Genomic DNA, 23886 nt, shown 5'->3' with positions numbered 1-23886 from the left:
TGGCTACATTGGGTGAGCAAAGTGGAAGGGATATCTATTTCATTAAACTTCACCAAAACCTAACTTCATTTTAAAATCCCCAAGCTCTCCCCCGATGCCTTATGTTAACTGATGCATCTCAAGAGCCACACACAGAAAAGGGTTTCTAATGCACCTTCCAAAAGCTGGCTGAAGTTCATCTACAGACAAAAGAAACCACTTAGAATGAGCACCATCTTTTCACTTCTCTGATTGAATGGATCTCTTGCTATTGGAAGCTTTGGATGGAAGTTACTTTGTTTTGAGCTTGATATTCCTCACACTTTTCCATGCTCATCTGTGGTAACTCTCCTCTTCTGCTGCCCATTTGTTCACAGGCAGGAAACTCTTGTTTTGTGAAATAGCCCATCAGGCATTGTTGCCACCTGATTGCTTCCAGCAGCACAACAGCACCTGACAGATAAATGGCAGATGTATCACAAGCATCAGCTGAAACAATCCCACCCTGCCTTGCCTTTGTGTTCTCTGGTGAACTTTGGCACCAACCAACTGCAGATTCAGCTACTTACCAGTTCTCCAGGCTGCTTTCATTCCTCCCCAGAACAGCCCAACTCACACCTGCTTATGTTCTCTCCTGTTACAGCTTTGGGAAAACACAAACTGTATTTAACAGCCTTCTTCAGCGTCATTACAGCCCTTCCAGGGGATAAACACACTACCCTGGGACTTCGCAAATTGCCACAAGCTGATTCTACCTTAAATACTTCATTTTGGCAAACCTCATAGTGATACAAAGATGGACAGTAAATGTCAAGGAATGTGTGCTGTAATCCATGGAGCCAATGCCTGCCTGCATCTATTCTCTATTCAGGCCTTGCTGGAATTGAATTTTTCACAAATGTAAAACACGAAGAAAATAAAACTTCCCTGTTGCTTGCTGCGCATTTGTGTGTTACTCTCACTCTTTGGCAAAGGTATTTTGATATCCTTCTCATATCCCAGAATAACACAAGGATAAACTGTTAAGTGTCTGAAGAGATTTCTCTTTCTGGAAAGTTAAGATGCCCTAGTCTTCTTAGGTTTTTTTTTTTCAAAGGGGCTACAGGAGTTTTTCCAAGACTGGTTTCCCAATCACCAGCTCATATAATAAACATTATAATGTTCTACAGTTTAATTAATCCTCTCTTCCATCACCTCCAATTCACTCATCAGTGTTTACTATGCTCAGGTGCTCTTGAGGATGGTATCACTTGAGAAGCTGGAAGTAGCACATCTGCCCAAAGAAGATTCTCTGACTGAAATCAGCTTATTCCAATACAATCTTTTCTCTTTGTATCAGGGCTGAAAGCTATCTGTGATCATTCTCAAATGCCTAAGCTGTCCTCCACAGCTGAATCACTGCAGGAAAAATGGGAGATCATGTATCAAATATTTTTACAACTCCACCCGAGCATGGAAACGTGCACACACATACTCACTGCACAAAAGGGTCTTGTTTTGAAGGAGAAGCTGTCAATTAGCTCTCCCCACAAGGCTAATTTATAACTCTCTGTGACTTCCACAATTGCAGCCCTCAGCTGCATGCAAGATTCAAAGTACCTGCTGAGGCACGAATCCTTCTAGAGACTTTTCACTTTGTTGTTCTGGATAACCTCTCATCAGTTTTCTGAGCACAAAAGCTGGTGGGTGACCTTGGAGAAGGTGCCTTCTGCATGGGCATGGTGTGCAAAGGCAGGAATCAAAGCCGGCAGGCTTGTGGGATCCTGGTGGCAGGCAGATGGTTATAGAATACTGGCTGCTTTGTTTTAAAATTATACTGAAAGCACTGAGACCCCTTCCTCTTTATACTGATATGGCTCTAAGTGGAACTACTGCATGTGAGCTCCTGGCACAATGCACAATGCCAGAGGATCAGGTATGGAGCAAGGGCAGATGCCATGATGCTCAGCTAAATTTTCAGCCAGAAAGAACAGTTATAAGAAGCAAGTATTGCTCCCAGAAATTTCAGGGAGTGGGTGCTTGTTCTGAAATGAGAGTATAACACAGTCTTCTGCTGTAAATGAGGTTAAAAAATAAAAACGAAGAAGAGACTGTGCTACCAAGGGCAGGAGAGACAGTTACAAGACTCTCATTTTGAGATTTTAATTGGCATGAAATTGATGGTAAGGAGAGCACCACTGTTTCCCCTGATTTGACCTCTGCAGTGTGAGATAAACAAAACTTCACTGATAAAGACTTAAAATGTATCTGGTCCTCAGTCAGCCACCAGCCTCATATAGGCAATCTAATAAAATTAGAGATCCTTGGAACGGAGCCAGTGTTTTGCTCCATTCAGCATCCAGACCTGGCTGGTTTCCTCAGATGGAGAGGTCGTGGATTGGGCACACACCCCACGCCGACAGCCCAGAATCAGGCCACCAGCACAAGGGCGAGTGTCGGTGCTCCTCCGCCTTGAAGGTGCCACCGCTGTGAAATTCCTCTTTGTTATCTGGAAACTGAGATGCTGAACAGAGCATCCTTTCCAGTATTCCAGAGCCAGAACACCTCACATGGGAATCAGATCCACCAATTTATGCAGCTACTAACATTTTCAATCGGTCAACACGAATTTACGAAGAAGAAGGGAAAACCTCGAGCTTCTTTTGACTGCTGATCTCACTAATTGTCATGGCTCTGAGGACCATATTTGGCACCCATGTCTAACTTATAGGATCACCCTCTGAGGGCAGAGACAAAACCCAGGATATATAAAACGTGGTAGTTTCCTTAACTCCCACGCCCAATTATTTTGCAGGGCTCAAAGGATATTCCTGCCTTTCCTTTCTTCCAAGAATATCATTCCCCCTCCCAGTTAGTAGCATTAACACATTTAAGCATACATCCATGCAAAACCATTCCCAGGAGGAAGAAATGTCATCTCAAAATTAACAAACAGTCACTGGAGGAAGAAGTCCAGCTGACCCAAAAGAAGCAGCTCGTTGGCTAATTTCAGTCCATACACTACATGCGAAACATTGAATAGAGAGTAACTCAAATGGCACCTGGAAAATGAAACATAATTACACTCTTTCTAACACACTTAATCATTAGACAGACAGCTTTAACATTCAGGATATTTTCAACTCAAAACACAATTTATTTGTCACTCCAGCCCTCTATTAGGGAGATGCCCTGCTCTGGAATGCTGATACTGGAGGAAAAGCCCAGAAGAGAATATTCATGGGAAAGGAAAATTACTTTTAATATCTGAAAATAATGGCAGTAATGTTTTAATGTAAGACCACATGAAATAAAAGGGAGTTTGCAAAGCTCACCATGAATTGAATGGGTGTTAGTTTAACAATGACACAAATTTTCTCTGAAATGGCAGAATAATGGGATTAATAACTGTTTTGTCCAATTCTTGCTTCGATCCTCAAATTCAGTTAAAATAAAGAAATTATCTGGCATATCCAAAAATGAATAAGGAACATGAAGTTCCCAGAAATACATGAATGATCAGGATCTTCTACAGTCAATGTAGAAATAGAGATAATCCCACACTTGCAGACTGATTGGGCAAGGAAGTAGGACCAGAAAGAAGAGGATCCACAGTGCCACGCCCTCAGCTAAGAGAGATGTAGATTCTAGTCAGGCTCTGTTCTTACCATTGTGAGAACATTGTTTAACTAACATTTTTCACAGCTTCATCTGCCTTTATTCTGGTTATCAACATGACTAAGGAAACATCTTTCCATTTTGCTCTCCACAGATCAGCAGTAGTCCATGAGTCTGCCATGCATTGATAGTCTGAGAAACTACTGAAGCTGCTTATTGTTTGTTCAAGGGGAATAACATCTTCTTTTCCAGAGTCATCTTATTATTTAGTGATCTCAAGATAGTTCTGTCTAATTAATCACAAATAGGTGAGAATCTTCTCCTGGAACTGAAATGAATTACGGTTGAGGTAGGCTTCCAAAAGTGATTAGTCACTTCCCCACTATATTTTTAGATTATTTACTAGGGTTACTTTCAGTTTTCCTATTTCCAAGTACAACAATACCTGAAGTTGAAAAGCTGACTTTAATTCTTGAAGCTATCTGGATGCCTGGCTATAAAAAGAGTAAGACAAAGTCTACTAGAGCAGTCCAGTCAGTCTCAGCACAATGCAAGGCAGGAGCAAGGGTCACAGATCAGCTGCCAGAGCTCCTCATCCTGCAGTGGCTGCACACTGGAAGAATGCTCCCACTGGCATAAAAGCTGCTGCTCACTCCAGGTTCAGATAAGTCACCTAAATAGCAATGGGGAACTGATAGTACAGACAGTTTGAACACAAGAAAACTGTCTCAGACTTTTTCAGGACCAGGTTACCATCTCAGTCACCTATTTTAGGCTGCCAGAAAGCAAAGATTAGACAAAGTGACAGATACATTCCTATGAGCTTAAAAGTTGCCATTATTTCCTTTGTAACCGTCTGGTGCACAAAAACAGTGGGACTTGAATGTCACACCTCCTCCCCAGTAACCCTGAAGGAGCATTTTGCAAAGGTCACCTTTGCAGCCTTTTCAGATGTCTCTGCTACCACTTTACTTACATTATTCCCTAGATATCCCCAGTAGAAAGGGGAAATATTTAGCAATAGAAATTTGCTGCACAGGTAAAGCTGCAAAGGGAAGATTCAGGGCTGGTAAAGATGACAAGAGTCAATGTGCTTACAGAAAAACTGGGATCTTGCTTTGTTCATTCCTCTAAGGAAAAATGGTGCATCTGGCAACCTAGCACTTAAGATACTGGCAGAAAAGAACAAATTATGCTGATTCTCTCTTAGCTGTTTCATGCACCCTGACCGCTGCAAGAGCTAGCAGAAACATCCTACTGTCTGTAAAGTTAGTTAGAATGGCTACAAATAAATAGAAAGAGGAGTAACAGAAATGCTTTCCTGTAAAGTCTCTTCCTAATCAAAACCAAACAAGGCAACCATAATTCAACATGCCCTGAAAATGCCAGGGGACTCCTGTGGGGATCTGCCACCATTCCAGACTGAGTTTAAACTCATTTAAAAGATGTGAACTGTGTTTCTCAGGGTTAAACTTAGAGACGAATAAGGGTGTAGAGCCTTAGCATTGTGCCCTTTCTGCCTAGGACGAGAGGAGAGTTGTTCCTGGCACTGCTGCGGCGTGTGCTGGGTCAGGCAGTGCTGCTCACGCGGGACGCGGCAGTTCCGCCGACGCAGTTGTCAGCGAGGGCCCGGGGCTGCTCAGGCTGTTCGGGGCAGATGGACATCCTCTAGGAAATCACAGGCTCCACTATTCAGCTTGGCTTTGCAAACCTCCGCGAAGCTGGCATGGGCCAGGGGAAGTGAGCTTCCCCAGGATACGGCGCTTGACGTTGACATCAACCTCACAGAACAGATTTGCATTTGGCAGTGCAGCTCGCCGGAAGGGATATTTTTACTGGCCTGCTCTGATTTTGGCTGGGAGGTCTCCCACCCCTTCCTTGCTGCCACCTCACTGCTCTAAAACATGGAGGAGGTTTGTATTTTGTCCATGACTTCATTCCTCAGCTTCCCCAACTTTGGTGCATTACTGACACTTAATATCAGTACTGAATATAGCTGTGTCATCTGTAAAGCAAAATTGTGACTTTTCATTCACTGTCATATCCCTATTATTATGCAATTCCAACATCAATTAGGAACTCAAAAATATGCTTTACTCCCAAAAGCCATAGGAACTTCATTTTTTGCTTCTACTGTGCAATATACCCTACACAAATGATGTATATGTGTATGTGTAGTCTCTGTGCAACAGCTTACTTAAAGATCTTTTGGTCATGCATGATAAAAGAGGTGAAAAACAAAAGCCATTCTCCACCTCTTCAGTTGTACAGGTGTATATTCTGCTTTGAGGGAGCTATAAATTTGGTAGCAGTCGTAGTGGTAACACATGGACCCAGACACTCTAATCACTCTTTTTCTCAATAAACTTGCTCAACAACTTTGCTAACCTGATGCATTTGCTTAACAGATCAAACAACCCCATTAAAAAAAATTTGAAATTCCAACAAAACAACTAAGGTGGAGCAGCACTAAAAACCACCACCGAAAAGCAAGGCATTTTCCTCAGCCTCCAGTATGGAAAAAATATAACAACAGCATAGATAGTGGTGTAGTCTTCACAATAAGAGTGATCTAGCAAGGGAATTTTGAAATAGATAGGAAATGGAATAAGAGAAATCAGAAGAACTACAAGAAAGGAAAAATACAAAACCTGTGGAAACTTAAGGAAAACAATTTAAGTCTTTACTCCATGTAATTTAGTATTGGTTTGCAGCTGTACCACAGACAATTCAGAGAAACCAGCAAACAAGGCACTAAGTACTGGAGCCAAGAAATGCAATTTACTCTGTGCTAAAGTCCACAAATTACTATATTCGTTTCTGGAGTTTTGCCAAAAAACATATGGCCAGGCTCAAACCAGAAGGTGTTCCAAGGTCCTGGACATTACAGACTCGCAGTGTGAAAAAATGTCTCACCACCTGAAAGCTTCCCAGGTCTTCACTGGCAAGGAATCATTTAGTTCGTGGGATGGAATTTAAAATGAATCATTCTGGTGAAAATACCATCTTGCTCATTTCCCGTTTAACTTCTTATATACTTTAAGCAACAATCATCCAAGATAGCTGGGTTTAGGAATCAATTCATACATCCTTACACAGACTTTACACTCTGTGCTATTCGGACTTCTGCCAGAGGTAGAATGTCAGTGACATTGAAGTCACTGACAGCACTTCCATTGACCTCAAGGATGGTAGAACTTCTCAATCCATCTTTTTTGGAAACCCAGCCAAACTGCTGCACAAGACTAACTGGAGTGTCCACAATGCTCAGATTTCCTGCACATACAGCACACAATTTCTAATCCTTATCCTTCCACTTTTTTTTAGAGGTTGCACACATTTTTTCCCCCTTTTAGTAGGGAAGGGCATTCTCTAGAATTGCCATTCTCTAGTAATGCAGCTACATGCACAGAAACAGTCCCAACAATTACTTTTTCAGAGGAGCTGCAAGGGTTTTGTTGGCTGCCTCCTGATGTACCCCACATGGTTTCATAAAGCTTTGCCCTCAGCCCCTGCTCTGTCTCATCTTGATCTGGTACTTGGATTGGAGGCATTACCTGAAGTTTCACCCAAAAGGGATTGAAAGATATGATCTGAAAAAAAGGGATTAGCCCTTATTAACTGCATGTGATTACATCTAATTATGCATCCCACTGGCAAAAAATGAAGTACGGTTCAGATACAGACAAAAAGAGAAAGCCAGTGTGGAAAAGCATAGCAGAAGACCGTAATCATTCAAGCTAACCCACAAGAGGAACTTCTCATGATTTTATCAGACTTTTCCTGGATCTGTTGATCAGAGCAACTTGCACGAGCAAGGTAAAACACTCTCTGGATTGAAAAACCATGTCAGAAATCAAAGAAAACAAAGAGAGAGCACTAAATCCAGAAATTCAAAATTACTACTGGCTGAATGTGCAAAACAAGTGTAAAATTAATTTTTGTGTCAGAAAAGCTGATCAATTAGTTGCTGAAAAACAGCTAGTTCATAGTAGCATGAAACAAAAGAATAACTAAACATTGTAGCAATACACACAACAAAAAATAATTATAAAATATCTCAAGATACTGAACATGTCAACCAAGAAGTATGAAAATCATTTACTCTTCACCAACAAGTTCTGTCTGTCAAGCTTCTCCTTGGCTAAGACTGAATTTGGTGCTTTCTTCAACTCTTTATATTGAAAGGCTCAGAAAGGCTTTCTCGTGTGTATGTACACAAAACCCAGCCAAGCTGTGACACCATCTCTAACAGTGTGAAGACATAAGGAGCTTTAAGGAGAGGAAACAACTCCTCGAAGTAGTGGCAATGTGTGGCCCGTGGCAGAAGGGTGTCAGCAGCGTGAGAAATCTTTTTACTACGTGGAGCTGCTATAGTTGACATGGCTGTTGAAAGAAAAAAACCCCAATTTTCAGTAGCTGTGATGAGAGAGAGGACAGATAAACAGGCAGTGGTCCAAGATTTCCTGGAGGATATATCCCACTTGAATTGCAGCAGGTTAGATTGTTCCCTTAGTTGTGTCACCAGACTTTGGAACTTCACTTAAATGATCAACCTGGCACAGAAGCAAGTTCAGAAGAATGTGATTTTCAACCTGAGGCATCTGTATTCTGGTCTGTTCTGTGCACCTCTGTTCTCAGCTGCTCCACATGGGTACCTTCTGTAATGGCAACAGAGGATGGTTGAACCCCCTCTGCATTTCCCCCTCGCAGTAAAGCCATGCTGGCAACTCTTAACTTTCTGTGTCGTCTCAAATGTACAAGGTCAAAAAATAAACCCTCTTGCACTGTGACTGGGATTTCTTGCTAAATCAGCATTACTCCAAGACATAAAGCACAGCTGAGTTTCTAAACATTGTCCTTAGGCTGTTTGTCTCCTCTGAATTCCTGTTGAATATTGATTTGGGATTTAAAGGTCCAGCTGCCCACCTAATCAGGTTGTGTATACAAAGTTTGACTGATTAATGGGTTATTCTAAATGAGCAGCTACCTCAAGGACTAAAGAACATGGACAACATGAACTTTTCTTCTCTTGCTTCATGTCACAAGGTTTTAGATCAAACTACACCTTTACAGAAATACAGGCTTGCCCTTCAAGATACAACCACCAACCAATTTTTTTCTGTGAATTTGCTTTTTCAGGCACTTCTAAGGCAATTTGGCTAAGCCTTAGTTATAAGCAATCTTAAAACACCAGAAAAAATACTTGGTATTAAACTTGAGGCCACATGTTGGCTTTTGAGATGTTCGTAAGTCCAGCAGACCTTATATTAAGCAAATGGAATTCATTTTGTACACGCTTATCTAGATGCATCTCTCCACAGGTGAGCTACCATCTAGGCAGGTTTAATGGACAATTCCTCAGGCTGCCCTGGCAATTACTCCTCTGCTGACCTAGAAGGATCATTAATATTAGGGAGTTGAGATGCAATTCAATTTCCATTCTGGCTCAGCCCTAAGCTTCTCCTAAGTGGATGCTGTCAGCTGTGTCAAATTATATATGATGCCTAGGTGATGTGGAGAATTATTAGGAAGAGAGCTGGGAATGGTAAGCTCAATCGAAAAACTTTTCAGCCTGAACTTGAAGAGTGGCCTAAGATACCAACGGGCCAGAGCCATTTGGCATGGTAACAACCACCCAAAATATTTTTTTCTGGGGTAAGGTGCCGTAGGCAGAGCAAAATCAGGTATTGATTAGCCCAGAGCAGTAAGAGAAGATCTGCTGTATAGAATGGCACATTAAGTGATTTAAACAAATACAATAAAAAAACCCCAAAAGGCTTAATGGCAGGACTCTGAGGAAGCCCAGCTAGCAAATGCAAACAGCATTACACAACACACCCAGTATACCAAAGGAAAGAAGGTTTGATGCTCAGCCCCACAACTGCAGCAATAACAGCTCACATCCAGTTCAGCCTTTTCACAATCATGAAAAAAGCCCCAAAACCATAACTTCTCTCTCAACACAATGGTTATAACCTGTAAACCAGAATAAAACTGAACCATCTCCCCCACTTTACTATCCTCTGACAAACGCACCAAAAAACACCTTTTCCCCCTGCCTTTCTAGCTAATGGGGGAGAACGAAACGTTTCTGTACAGATGGAAGCTGCTGATTCCTTGCTTTAAAAGCCCGTTAACCTCTTTTGGCAACCCTCATCCTCACCTTTTCCTTTGCCCACTATCACGATACACCTGTGCCACCTGATGCCAGCTCTGGCTTTGCCAGCAGAATTCCCATGGTGCACGCAGGCGCCAGACTGCCACAGCATTTTAACTCTTCTTGGGGAGAATAAGGAGCTGAAAAGATCCCCAGCCTTCCCAGAGGAGCTGGGCGCTCTCACACAAACACACACCTTTCTGCTGGTTTTCAGGTAACATGAAAAGCTTTGTACCCCGTGCTCGTTTAAATCAGATGCCTTGGAGGTTTGTTATTTGAAAAACAAACAAATAAATAAATAAAAGGAAACACCTCACTCTTCATGTTAGAAACAAGCAAATAAACAATCAACCTTTGAGAAAATACACAAACACTTTCATTGTCATAAGCATGCAGCGATTTACCCTCCCCCAAAAGATTAGAAGGAACTCATTTAAAAATATATCACCACATTTTAGTCCATCAGATACAGTCATTCATTTATATGCAATTTTTCTTATCAAAACATGCATATAACTCACAGGAAGTCCCGTTGTGCAAATGCTCACTGAAAAAAAAATCAAATCAAAACAAGTACACACATACGTACACACACACGTACACACATATTCTAAGCCAAGATGAAAAGCATGCATGGTCAGGGTTTAAGCATAATTTAAGCCAAAATAATTGCTAGATTGTTAAAAAGAAAGCAGCCTGGCAACTATTTGAAGCAGGTTTTATTCATGCTTTTATTTGATTCTTCTCAATTTTCCTTTCCTTTTAGACTCATTAGTAGCAAATATGCTCAAAAAAGAAAAAAAGTCTCTATTGTTTAAGAAAAAGCAAAAGAGAAAAATAAACAGTAGCATCCATGCTCTGGTTACCAAAGCGTTATTTTCTTGGAGCAGAAAAGAAAAAACAAAAAAAATACAACTTAGAAGCTTTTCTAGATTTAAAACAGATATCGTGCAGAAATTTGATCTTAATATTAATGACATGCAATCTCCAAGGAGATGTATTCTAATTTTTTTTGGTTTTTTTAAAAAAAAGTAATTTTCAGTAAATCGGTGCAAATGCCTCTTTTTGGTTTTTTTTTTTTTTTTTTTTGTATTTTTTTTCCTTTCTCCTCCTTGCTGTCAGCCTAAAGGTATCTTAAACCCTGCATGCGGCAGTGCTTCGCCTGTGCGCTGCATCGGCTGTGAGAGAAGAAGCTACCTGCGAGTTTTCACAGTGCCATCTCATATCCATGTCTGCCTGGCTACCCTGCGTGGTTACGGCTTTTTTTTTTTTTTTTTTTTTTTTCCCTTTCTTTCCCTTCCCTTCCTTTCTCTCCCCCCCCCCTCCTCCTCCCCGCTTAATTCTTAATGGAAATCCTAGGAAATTTAGTCCATCCTCTGAAATCAATACTGGTGACAGGCGCGCTGCCTGCCTCCGCGGGAGCCGGGGATGATAAATTGCCTGCGCATCCGCCCGGCCTATCAGTGCCCGGCGCTCCGCCCGCCCATGGCCGCGCCCGCCGCCGCCGCGGGGACCGCGGGGCCGCCGCACGGCGCTGCGGAACGGCGCGGAGCGGCGCGGAGCGGGCGGCGGTGGAGCGGCGGGATGCGGCGGGATGCGGCGGGATGCAGCGGGGGGACGAGCGGCGTGTCTCCCGCCGCACCCGCAGGCAGCCGTGCGGCACCGACCCCGCCGCCTCGGTCGCGTTAGCGTTTTAAAAAAAAACCACCCCAGACGTAAAGCTGCAGAATTCCACAAACACCGCGCGGAACGGGATCGTGCGCCTTCGTGCTGGAGCCTTCTCCCCCCCCGCCCCCGCGCCCCTGGAAGCGCCCAGGCACGGCACGGCACGGGTGCCGCGTGGAAACCTGCCAGGCACATCTGCCGTCTCCTTGGCCACACACAGATCAGTCGCTCAGCGCTGCAAACTAGTCACCAACCCCCCCTAAAATCCAGCCACAGCGTCCAGCACCATTTTATTTTTATTTGGCCCAGAATTTTTTTTTTTTTTTTTTCCTTCCTGAACAGTTTTCATGAATCCCAACAGTTGTAAGATATCAAGCGCCCACCTTTAGGCTTTTCCGGAAGCCCTCAAGATTGCTTTGAATAATGGGTGTCTATGCTGAGGAAAAAGACAAGCGAGATACGAAAAAGTCAGGTGATACCAACTTTGCAGTTCCCCTGACGGGAGCTCGGAGACCATAAAAACTTGCCCTGACATACCCTCACCCACCCATTTCAGTGGCAGCGTGCTGCCTTTTTCAAAAGGCATTTTGAACTTGCAACACCATTTGATAAACAGCACGTCTGCATCTTACTGCTAATGGCCAAAGCACGTGGCAGTAAAGCAAAGCTGATGCAGTATCTTGATACTCTTCATCATGAAAAATAAATTGAAATGGATTGATAAGATCTACTCTCTATGAAAAACATCTCCCTCCTCTAAACAGAGCCAGGTTCAACCCTGGGTTGTGTGGCTCAGTATATTTGGTAGATTTGCACAGTATTGCCTACATTTTTAATATTCAGTTATTAAATTATAAGCCAGTGTAATAGGTGTCTACCGTGTTCCTTTCCTGGTGAACTGAAAAATAAGTCTATGGACAGCTGCAGGGCTGCTTTCTGGACACGGGGGCTCTCCATCTACAATCATTTGGCTGCAATTCACTCACAACAGTTAACGCTGAAAGAAACACACTGCACAGCTTGTTGGAAGTGGCATTCCAATTTGTTAAATGTCTGTCTGGTGCTAATTAGAGGAAAGTCATTGCCCTGAGGCTCTTACACTTGCCTTATGGTGGAACCTGACTCCTGGCCCTAAAGCTGGCAAACTTTAAGAGAGTGTGCTAGTGGATGGAGCAGAAAGCACTGTGCTCACTTGTTCCACACATTGTTTTCTAAGCATGGGCCAGCAAAATTAAAAGGTCCCCTGGAACTGAACATCGTGTTTTGATAGCTCTCACAGCTTTTTCATTCAGAGCAGCTCCTGAGAACCCTAGAAATCCCCAGCCTTGACTCTGCACCTTTCCCCCTTTGGAAGACTGCAGAGGATACCATCTGTCCATAATTACGTGGTTGCTTGTCCAGTGTTTTGTGGCAATGGTCAAACCTTCAAGCCTTGTTTGCCCATCCCTGCTCAGGGACCAGGGCAGAGGACAGGAAGGGCAATGCCCATGGTTAGCAGCTGTGCTCTCACTGCCCTTCTGGCAGCAGCATCCATTTCCCTGGGTTGCCTGACAATAACTTGTGTCGGGGCTGTGTCCTCAATGAAAGGAGTTCATTTGGGGGGCAAAACAAATAAGAAAAACACTCCTATTTTAATTAAGAAAATTATCTAAATGAGAATAATAAATACCATTTCAAGAGGATCGGACAATGCAGTCCTTTCACATTTACTAAGTCAAACTTTCATTAACCCCAGCATGTGCCTTCCTGAAGGACAGTACTAAATTATCTATAATATTTTGCTTGAGGCAATATTTTTTAGAAGCATGATTCTACAATAACACCATTAACAGTAATGGACTGTCATATGTCCTGCGTGCTGCTATTCAGGGGACTAACTAACGCAGCAATAAAAGGAACGGTATAAAGATGGATGACAGATCCCAACTCCTCTCAAACGCTGAGCAGATGTCTGGGAGGATGAAATGCTGTTTGAGAAGCCTTGCCTTGAAGTGCTGCGGAACACAGCTTGCTGTGAGCTGTGCTAGGTCAGAAAGCCATATCCTACAGATTCTGGGTGTCCAGCAAAAGCTAGCTTGCAAGAGGATTCCTTCTAACCAAGTTCAGGGGGCCTTTTTGCCTTTCACAGAGATGCAGCTGCCTGTGTATCATATGTGATGTGCTATGGTGTGATGTGGAAATACAGTAGACAGTGTGGCTGGGATAAATTTTACCCAAAGGATGTGAGGGCACTTATGGGCTTAGTATGGCAAAGCAGTTAGAAATGATCTGACGTTACACTAAAGTACTTGTAGCTTTGCATTTAAGTGAACTCCAGAGTGCTTTGTTGAATCAGGTCCAAATATACAAAAAAAACCAGAAAATGCAAAAAAGCAATGAACCTGAATTTGCTTGACTACACACTCTCAAGCTGTACATGAGAGTTTTGCTGAATGTATGTATTTTGCCAGACATATATATAAAATATCACTTGAAAGCTTGCTTGTCAATGCAGTGAGGGATAGGAAATGAGTTGTATAGCATATATTTCACATCAAGGGACGCCGTAGTAAATATCACAAAGACAAATCTCTATAGTTACTAAAATGCAGAAACATCATTATGCTTGAAAAACATAGACAAAAAAAATTATGTTAAACCCACCATACACAACTGAGAACAGGGGAAGCCAAACTTGTGATTTGATTTAGATCTAAATATGCCACATATTTCATTAACTAGACAGAAACTGTACAGACATATCATCATTAAAATCCTTGCTAGTGCACCGAACAGGCAGTTTTATAAAATGATTGTAATTTATCTAGGAAAAACATCTACTCAAGAGCAAAAAATCCCCCAATTATTTTTTTTTTTTTTTAGATACCATTTTATCAAAAAAATTTGCATCTGTAATTCAGACACAGGTGGAAGCCTTCAGTTCTTACACTTCAGCCTAAGGGCAAGCACAAATTAAGCTACTTGAGATGAGAATGAGGTATTTTATATACTATCCACCACTTCAAATGTGCTTAATGAATGTGAAAATTACGTGAGTTTTAAATATAAATGTCTGTGCGTCCTTAGGGATTAAATTATCTTTTCAATTTGAGAGTCAAATTGCTCTTATGGCCAGGGTGGGCCTCCACTGATGCCCAGTCACCTGCAAACCCTTCAATATTGTCCTTGGGAAACATATTTAACAACTTTGAGGTGTATGTGGGTTTGCTGTCATAGTGAGTTTTAATACCATAATTACTTGTGCACAAAGCCATTCCTATCCAGAGAGAGCTGGTATTAAGGAGGAAACCTTAACTGTTTTTATGGGGGAACTGAGACAGTACTTGGGATTTCATCAACATGACATCTTCCCTGTGCCCCTGGAGACTCTGCAATACTCCACTCTGCTAAACTACCAAACTCTGGGAAATGAGTGTCAGTGTCAACACTTTGTGTCATCTCTGTATCACTTAGTGTACTGGCACCTGTGACAAAATTACCCCCTTCTGGCAGGAAGTCTGTAATCTCCTTCCCGGAGCTCTGAACTTTCCCATCATGCTGTCAGCCAGACTGCACCCATCAGGCTGGTTTGCAGATGCCTCCAGTCCCATGGATCACAGGAAAACAAGCTCGACAGTGATGAAAATCTTCAAAAAGAGAACTGCCCTCCACTGCTTAAAAGGTCAAGATCCTCCTCCTTCTTTAAGCAAATGGAAGCAGAAAACTGGCACTGGAAAAAAAATTGCTCTCTCAAAAACCATAATTTAGATCAATCCTACCTGTTTGGAACTAACAGCTGCCATCAGCCTTTAGTCCCGAATTCTATACTGTCAAGAAAGAGAGCAAATGTACACTTTTATCTGGGCACACATATATTTTCATTCTCTGCTTCCTCTTACTTCCTACTTATTATTCCCTAATATTTTTTTCTGGCCTTTCCAAATCCTTCTACACCTGGTTAATCAACAGTGTCATAATAATACACAGGGAAAATGATGACATGCAGCTATTATCCTAATTATATAGAGCACCTTTATTTTGTCTCAATTGTCTTCATAAATTATGTTTCTTACCTGTGCAAATATTAACACTATTTGATTGCTCATACCTATCTGGTTTAGTCAGAAGTACTCATTGCCTTTCCAGAGTGGAGGGGGCAAATTACATGGGAAGATACACAGATACAGATGTAGGAAGGGGAAAGAAGTCATCTATTTGTATCAAAATCTTTTCCAAGGATAAGTAACAGTGAACAACTGCAAACTTCTAGTCTTGAAATGGCAAAATTAAACAACTGTTGAAGCATGTTTAAAGCTGAATGCCTGTAGAAGAAAGAGGAAGCAATTTTGCTCCTAGACTGCCACAAAAGCAAACACAAAGAAACAATGTATGATACCCTTCTGTGGGGAAAAAAAATAATCACAGGTAAGACACACCCATAGCAGAATTCTGAAAATTTGGAGGTGTGATGCCCATGATTTTCTAATTAAAAATAATCCAGAATTACAGTGTCTAGTTATTCACAAGGTTCCATTTTGCCCCTGTAGCTACACAAAGGATGCCAGGTGCCACATGCAGAATGGGTCCACCCTTGCTATGCTGTGCTGGCCGGGAAAAGGGGTTTTACCCTCCTGTTTCAGTCTAGGAAGTATTGAGGCTGCCTTAATTTGCACATGACTATCCACTGTCTAAAAGACTTGTAAAGACATCATCTGCCTTGATTTCTGCAGCAAGTGCCCCTCTGTACAGGTCACAAAGTCCTAAATAAACTAGCCCTAAATCCCCACAGGTGATTCACATGGGATGCCCCTACTTCTTTTTTGTAGGGGGGCAAAGGGAACACAGAGCAAAAACAGATTGAGTCTCTTTGATTTGTTATTTTAAAGCAACAGCCAGTGATGTTACAGGTATTATTCTCAGTGAGTATCAGTTCAGGCACAGGGGTTTATTAGGGAGCCTGAAATAAGTCCAGAGGCTCAGCAGTGTCAATGAGACCCCAGCATTCAGATGAGCCTGAGGAACAGGGTCAAACTTGGCACAGCTAAGAGAAAACTTCTAAATTGCCTAAAGGTTTTTCTCCTCCTGCAAACAGCAACAGGATCCAGAGAAGAGTGGAGAATGAACTCCAATAGCTGCAGCAGCACACTAACAATGTGTGCTTTCCAGGAGAAGCACATGAAGTTGTAAACGTGAAAACAGAAGGTGGGGAAGAAGCAGTATCTGAAGAGAGAGGCCCACATCTGCCTTTTGCTCTTTGTTATGAGAGAGAGATCATGTCAGAGATCATGTTTTCTTCCCCCAAATAAGAACGAGGAAAAGAAATAAAAATGAAAGTCTTTGTGTTCTTTCCTCCTGGGTACATAAAGCACATCTGTGTGTGCACAAATAAATAAACTGGGAGCAACTGCAGTCGAGGATATGCTGTAAACAATAAAGCTATTTATGCCATTCCATACTTCTGCCAACATTTGATGTTTCAATATAAGTGTGTATTTCACAAATTTTTAGATTCTCTCATCACCTCTGGCAGGGTCAGGAAAGGTTTTACCCCCATGTGTCAGCCTCCTGCAGGGATAACAGGGGCAACTGCCTACACCAAAACGTATACAAAATGATAAAATCCATACTGTAAGACTACAAGACAAACTTGTTGTACTGGCAGGGGAGCAGAAAGAAAGAAAAAATGATGAACTCTCAGTTTCCAGTGTATTTTCTCCAGGTGTAACTTTGTCCTGCTCTATCAGAGCCATTTTGAGCAGCTGGGGAATCCTTCTTGCAATTTCAACATCTATAAAACTGTTTAAATCTAAACCCAACAGAGTGGAGAATGTAATATACTGGGTTTGATTGATCTGTATCTTTGGGTTTCTAAAACCTTGTTGGTTCAAAGAAGATTGCTACGAATATATTGTTTGTTCTACTTCAAAATCATACCTTTTGAGAGACACCCACATAGCTCAGAAATAGATGTGCAAATGCATTAAATTTTGGCCTTGCTACATTTTGCAGAGTGGGAGTGTAAAGGGAAAAAAAAGAGATCGTGAAGCCTTCCTTCTAAATTAAAGGTTTCATATCCTAATAAGTAATTTCTTTGGCTGTTAGTAAATGCTTCCATTATCCCCTAACGTGGAGAAGCCCTCAGAGACTGGGTGTCTGCTTTATTCAGAAGATGTTTTGACTGTTCCATCAGGTAAACAGCAGAGCCTGGGCCGTGTCTCTTTTTTGTGCTCCATGGAAAACTAAAGCAGCTGTGGAATAACTGCACAGACACTCACAAAAGCACACCCAGTGTGATGTTAGCTGTTCACCCAGGTCGGTTCTTCCCTGCATGAAAAGAGGGTGGCTATCCCCTGGTCTCAGTGGTGCTTGGGGCTTCCTGGATCCTGGGCCTTGGGTTTTTATGGGAAGGATGCCTGACGTGGATATTGGATTCAAAGAATAGCTGGAGGCAGCTGAACCTGCTGTAAGTTGACAAGGATGGAAACACCAAGAGAGGAATTTTCAGATGAAGAGCTAATTAATGGGTGCAGTTGTGTGCTGGTTATCAGGAGGGCTCTAATTACAGGCCTAGAGGAAGACAGTGATGAAGAAATTCACATTTTGGAGAGAATATCTTGCTATGACATCAACCTCCAGGTGATGGGAAATGAGGAGACTGATGGGCTGAAAAGACTGCTTGCCTTTAAAAAGCACAGGGCTACTAATCTGCCTCTCTCCTAGCAGCCAGGTTTAAAAGGGAAGGGTTTTTACCAGGGAGAAAAACTAGAAGATCCCAGAAAACTACACCACAGTCAAATCAACCCACAGACAGAACTAAAAGCAATGGGAACTGCTTAATTTCTGAATGAGAAACTCATATTCAATAAAAGGGCATAACAACACGAAACTGAGCCCTTGGTACCTGGACAGGTCTAACAAAACAAAACAAGAATATCCTCAACAAAATTGGAATTGGAACACTTCATGAGAGCTATATGATTTTCACACTTTAATTAAATTATTCTTTTGGCTCAGCCATTTTGCAATGGGCAAGAACTACACAGAATTGGGGGGGTGGGTAATTAGTTGTTTTTTGTCTAAAGTGAATAGCATTTAAAGAAAGAGATTAGAAAAAAATACTCCCCTCACAAACAAGGCAAGCATGCAGAGCCCATAGAAATTCGCAACAAGAGTTTTATGGATCATGGAAGAAGCATTAAAGGGCTGGTGCAAAAACCTGTTCCTTCAGAAATCAACTGCAATTCTGCCAGGATTTCAATCCTTATTTTTCAAAACATCCCATGGTCTGTCCTCTGCTTTTGTACCTCTTTGGGAAGCTCAGTGAGAAGCCCTTTTGCAATCAGTGTCACCCTCTCCTCGCCAGTCAGTGTGACTGAAGGAAGGGGCAGAGGGTCTGCACACACACCTTAAAAACATGTGCTGTTAGAGAAACGGTTTTGAAGGTGGAATGCACCAATCCACATCCTTTTTACAGAAGACTACAGGTAATTTGTATACATTGAACCAGTATGGACGCATGTGATGCAATTAGAAAGGTTTCACTAATTACTGGTGCTCACCATTCAAGCTAAAACTCTAACACAGTATTTATATTCATTTCTATCACTACAAACCTAGTTAAAACACAAATTAGCCATAACTTTTATTTTACCATGACAAGACATGAAAAATCAAAAGCACATTGCTCATCATGATGTCATTCTTCCAGTACATACTGGAAGAAAAAAAAAAAATTGAGTTGTATTTTTTGTCTGATTATCTGTCAGAGAGTTGGCTTGTGCAGGTCACAGTTCTGTAAGCAGTGAAATAAACTCATAATAATAAACTGGAAATTACAATACTCATGTACAAGGCCACACTCAAGCAGGTACACCCTACATGGTGGAAACACCCTATTTGTTTTCTGCTTTGTTTACTATCAAATCTTATTTCTCTTTCATGCTAAGAGACAACTAATTAGAAGTCTACTAATCAATAGACCATTTTATTATCCGGTTCAGCTCTGAATAATCCTCATAATTTAATGAGCTTCTGAGCAGGCCAGCAGGGAATATGCGGAGAAAAACAAAGAATCTGACAAATACCAAGGGCTAGTCAGTACAAAGCAGCTTTCAAGAAAATAAAAAAGCTATCCGAGATTAGTTTTAAGTAGTGGAACCAAAACAAGTGTAATGCAAATCTGGTTTTCCTTCTTTTCTTTGTAGTAAAATTCACAGCTGCTTTGCCCAGCTAAGCCCTGGAGGTCAGTCAGCTCTGGAGGCTGGAGGTGGCACCTCTGCCTGAGCCAGGGAGAGCTTTTTGGCCACGGGAGGGGATTTTTTTGTTCAAAGAAAGGAAGGGAAGGAGTGTGTTATCCTCCCTCAGGCTTCCCCAACAGGTTTAGGTTTCTCCACGGAAGCTTTGTGGAGAAGTTCCAGCGCAGCTCTGCTGGACCAGTGGCATCCTCAAGCAGCAAAGCCAGACGCTCCTCAGCTGCCATGAAAGTGCCCTTCTTTATGCCACTGTAGAACTGGATTTGTCACCTTAACTCGAACAATAAAGAACCAGGAACATCCTGTCTGTCACAATATTCATATATTCACAGATTACAGAAGCAGACAGTTATCTGCTCAGACCACTCCCCCTCTATTTTTTTTTCAAACAATGTCATTGGATTTTATTTGGCATTTTAGAAGTTTATACTTATTTAATTGAAAGCAACCCAGATATTCTTTGTCGATCCAAAATGTTTTCTGTGCTTTAAAGAAGACTACAGAATAAAAAGTAGGACAATGCAGAGTAAACCCCTTAATTAAATAGTCCTGAACATATTTTATATGCACTTTCATTTCCTTGACAGCATAGCTGTGCTACTTCCTCAGTCATTGTTAATGAACTAAGTCTATCCTTTCTTGGTCATGCTACAACATTAAAACAATAAAAATAAATAAAATCAGCCTAATGTTAAATTTAAGTTTTTAGGTCCATAATAAATATTTACAGCTCAAATCACAGTCAAGTTTGAATCAGAAACTTTTCAATATTTAACAAAATATCTCTGTAGCAAATGCATAAATCATCAAATAAATAAGACAAGGAAGGATGGAAGCAGGCTTAGGAAAAAAAACTGAAACAGGATACAGATGCAAATGCTCGTGTATATATAATAAAAAGTCAAAAGTCAGTACGTTTTTAATTGATAAAATTTTCACGTTCAACTTATTTTACCGTGGAGTCCATGACTGATGATCCAATTAATTTCATTTATGAAATTATTTCTAAATGTTTAATTAATTAGTGCAAAGTATAAGCACAGTGTCAGCTCTGAGGAGCCTGGGGTCTAACAGGTCCAAAGAAAGGCTTAACAGCCCTTCAAAGTCAAAATTCCACTAGGAAAAAAGTCTCTTGAGTACAGGTTACTGGCCTAACATTTATTCATTTGTAAAATCTTTAGATATTTTTGCCATATGCCATGCCAGGTCATTCTTGTTTGTGTCTGCCTCTCAGTAGGATCATTTTCTCTGAGCAGGAGCAGTTGGAGCAGACCCCTCCCCAAGCCTTCTCTTCCTAGGAAGGCAGAGCTGGAGAAGTCCTCTTGGCTCAACTACATCCTTAGCATAACCAGCACAGGACCTTTTTACCAACCAACCACACCAGTTCACTTTTCACTGTCTGACACCAAGCTTTTTGTCTATTCCTGTTGGAACACAACTCTCTCAGTACCTTCTTATTATTCCCAACTTAATTTTACCTGTGGGCCTGTTTCCTCTCAGGGCACTTCAATACTTTGGCATAAATTGTCCTCTCCCCTCACTCATTAATTTATTTTTATTTCTAGTCATTGTTTTCATAGGATCGTGGAAAGGTTTGGGTTGGGAGGGACCTTAAAGATCATCCTTTATCAACCCTCTGCCGTGGGCAGGAACATCTTTCACTAGACCAGGTTGCTCAGAGCCCCATCCAGCCTGGCTTTGAACACTTCCTGGGATGGGGCATCCACAGCTTCTCTGGGCAACCTGTGCCAGTGCCTCATCACCCTCACAGAAAAGAATTTTTTCTTAATGTTTAATCTAAACCTGCCCTCTTTCAGTTTGAAGTCATTCCCCCTTGTCCTATCACTACATGCTCTGGTAAATAGCTCCTCTCCATCTTTCTCATAGTCTCCCTTCAGGTACTAGAAAGCTGCAATTAGGTCACCCCAAATCCTTCTCCTTTCCAGGCCAAACCATCCCAGCTCTCTCTGCCTTTCCTCATAGTAGGGTTGCTTCATCTCTCTGATCAGTTTAATGTCCCTCCTCTGGGCTCTCTCCAACAGGTCCATGTCCTTCCTGTGCTAGGGATCCCAGAACTGAATGCAGCACTGCAGCTTTTACTGAGTTAAAACAAACCATATTCTTGTAGAGGATGGAAATGTGAACAAGATCATATCAGACAAGCAGGATGTAAACTCAGTGATTCTTACACTCTACACTATAGTAACTATCTTAATGTCATGTGTTTTTGAAATACAGTGGGATAAAGATGCACATTTCCAGTGGATGCAGGGTATGGGTGTGCTGCAAGTACCACATAAAGCTGGGGTGGCTGGCTGGTGCAGAAATAGCCTTTTTTTAATCTTGTAGGACAGGATTTTTGGCAGTTCTCCCTCCCTTGAGAGGGGCCAGCAGTACAATTGCCTTCTCCAGGGTCACACCACCACAGCTTACTCATCCTATTGTTATTTAGAACTCCACATGCTTTTACTTCTCTTTCATTTCTAACTAGTGAACAGTTGTCTTGTAGCTCAATACTTTGTTATTCTGAAGGATGTGATTTTGCATTTGATCCTCATGAATTCATCTCTCTACTCCTACACCAGTCCACACAGGGTCTTCCAGCCCCACACCCTCATTTTCTCCATACTGGCGATGCCTGCTTTCTTTCTGTCATACCTAATCAGGGCACCTCTGCTTTCTGAGCTACTCCTGGGCTACATTTTTACTGCTGTTCATTAGTGAGTCTCAAAGGAAGAGACAAGACTTGCAATCAACCAGCTCATCAACTAGAAGGAAAATGCTGGTTTTCTGTTCCTGGTAGGCTGCATCTGAAGTCCTGGCTTCATCTTGTAGCTACCTACGGCCTTTATCCCGAATCAGAATTTGGAAGGAGGTCAAACTTACTGATTTGTAAAGAAAACAAGATCTATAAGAACAGAGCCAGGCAGAATGCTAGTAAAAAAAGAGAGGAAGAAGATGCCAAAATAATCTGCAACAGCACTGCCCATACCACCAGAAGGAAGAATGATAAATGTCTCAGTCCTCACAGATAAAAGGAAATATTTGGAGTTATACTGTTATTCTAACCCACAATGGTACATCTTGTTGATGTATGAAATTGATCCTAATAGCAAAATACATCCTCAGTAAAATGAACAACTCTTTGGGTTTTTTCTGCAGCTGTAACAGATAATTGATTAATAGTGCCGAAGCCAAGAAGAAATAACGTGTATGATATCATGTTAATATTTTTTCAGACAGATAAAGTAAAGTTTTAAGGCTTCATGTTCCTTCTTTGCAGACTGGTAAATTCCATCTGTTAAAAATGAGTTTCCAGTTGGCACATGGAAAATGACTGCACTGTTGTATAAGCATCTCCACTAAGCTTTGTCATTTATTTCTGTAATTAAAGCCATTTTGAGAAAGACATAGTCAGTTCAAGCAAATTACATGTTATAATAAAACAATTCTAATAACAATCCAGAAATTATTAATGAATACTCAAATCTATATAGGAAAGTATTAACTGGAGTAGCTCCTGAACAGGATTATTGCTATTTTCAGGCTTTTAAATGTGAAAATGTGTTTTCTGCACAGAATGTGGCAGTTACATTTGCATAAGAATCATAAATCCAATCCAGAAATGTAATTTTATTTTTCTCAACAACCAGTCTGCTAATTTTTCAAGGGCTCTGAACATCTGAACTGGTGGAGCAGAGGATAACGATATGTCTTTTTCATGGGATTTAGTAGCTAGAAACAAGGAGGGAACTGAAGGATGAAATTTTTAAAACAACTTGTATTGATTGCAAAAACACTTTTTACCATTTCTTAGAGATGTCTGCCTAGTGTTTGGCAGACTTTCCTCAGCTCTCCAATCCCAATAAATGCATCACAGAACTAATAAAAACCTCTTCCTATTCTGATTAATTGTTTTGAAAATACCAAAATTTCGTATCTCCCAGAGCCCTTCCTAACAGAATGTACTGTGGCTAAAAGCCCACTGGCAAATCACTCCACACAGATGCCTTAAGCACGTGCTCACACAAAGAGCCAAAAAAGCAACATCTGACTAAGGGCTTTTGCTTTCGGAAGTGTAAGTATTGGCAGATAAACTTCCTGTCTCTTCTTGCCTTCAGGGGAACAATTTCTGCTTATTAAAGACCATCCCTGCCCAGGTACCTTTAGAAGAGCTAACTCCAACAATTAAGACCCTAACCCTAGAAACATGGAATTCCAAAGGGACTGTGCAGCTTGGTCCAGAAGCTCTGG

At 41.5% G+C, this 23886-nt stretch overlaps 1 protein-coding gene across 39 annotated transcripts in view; it reads right to left on the bottom strand.

Moving 5' to 3' along the window:
* Positions 1-23886, bottom strand: part of NRXN1 (neurexin 1) — a 674266-nt gene that overhangs the window by 42242 nt on the left and 608138 nt on the right. The window contains exon 1 of one of the 39 annotated variants that reach the window (XM_032103176.1): positions 10934-11019. The exons of 37 other annotated variants lie outside the window; for them this stretch is intronic. In XM_032103176.1, coding sequence (XP_031959067.1) covers positions 10934-10966 — 33 coding nt within the window. In that variant the 5' untranslated portion in view covers positions 10967-11019. Of the gene's footprint in view, positions 1-10257; positions 10485-10933; positions 11020-23886 lie in introns of those variants that run through there. One more of the 39 variants, XM_032103175.1, reaches the window with a different exon arrangement.

This window comes from Corvus moneduloides, chromosome 3 (assembly GCF_009650955.1).
Source record: "Corvus moneduloides isolate bCorMon1 chromosome 3, bCorMon1.pri, whole genome shotgun sequence".
Taxonomy (NCBI): Eukaryota; Metazoa; Chordata; class Aves; order Passeriformes; family Corvidae; genus Corvus; species Corvus moneduloides.
Note: the sequence above shows the minus strand (reverse complement) of the source record. Positions and strands in the feature narration are given on the sequence as shown.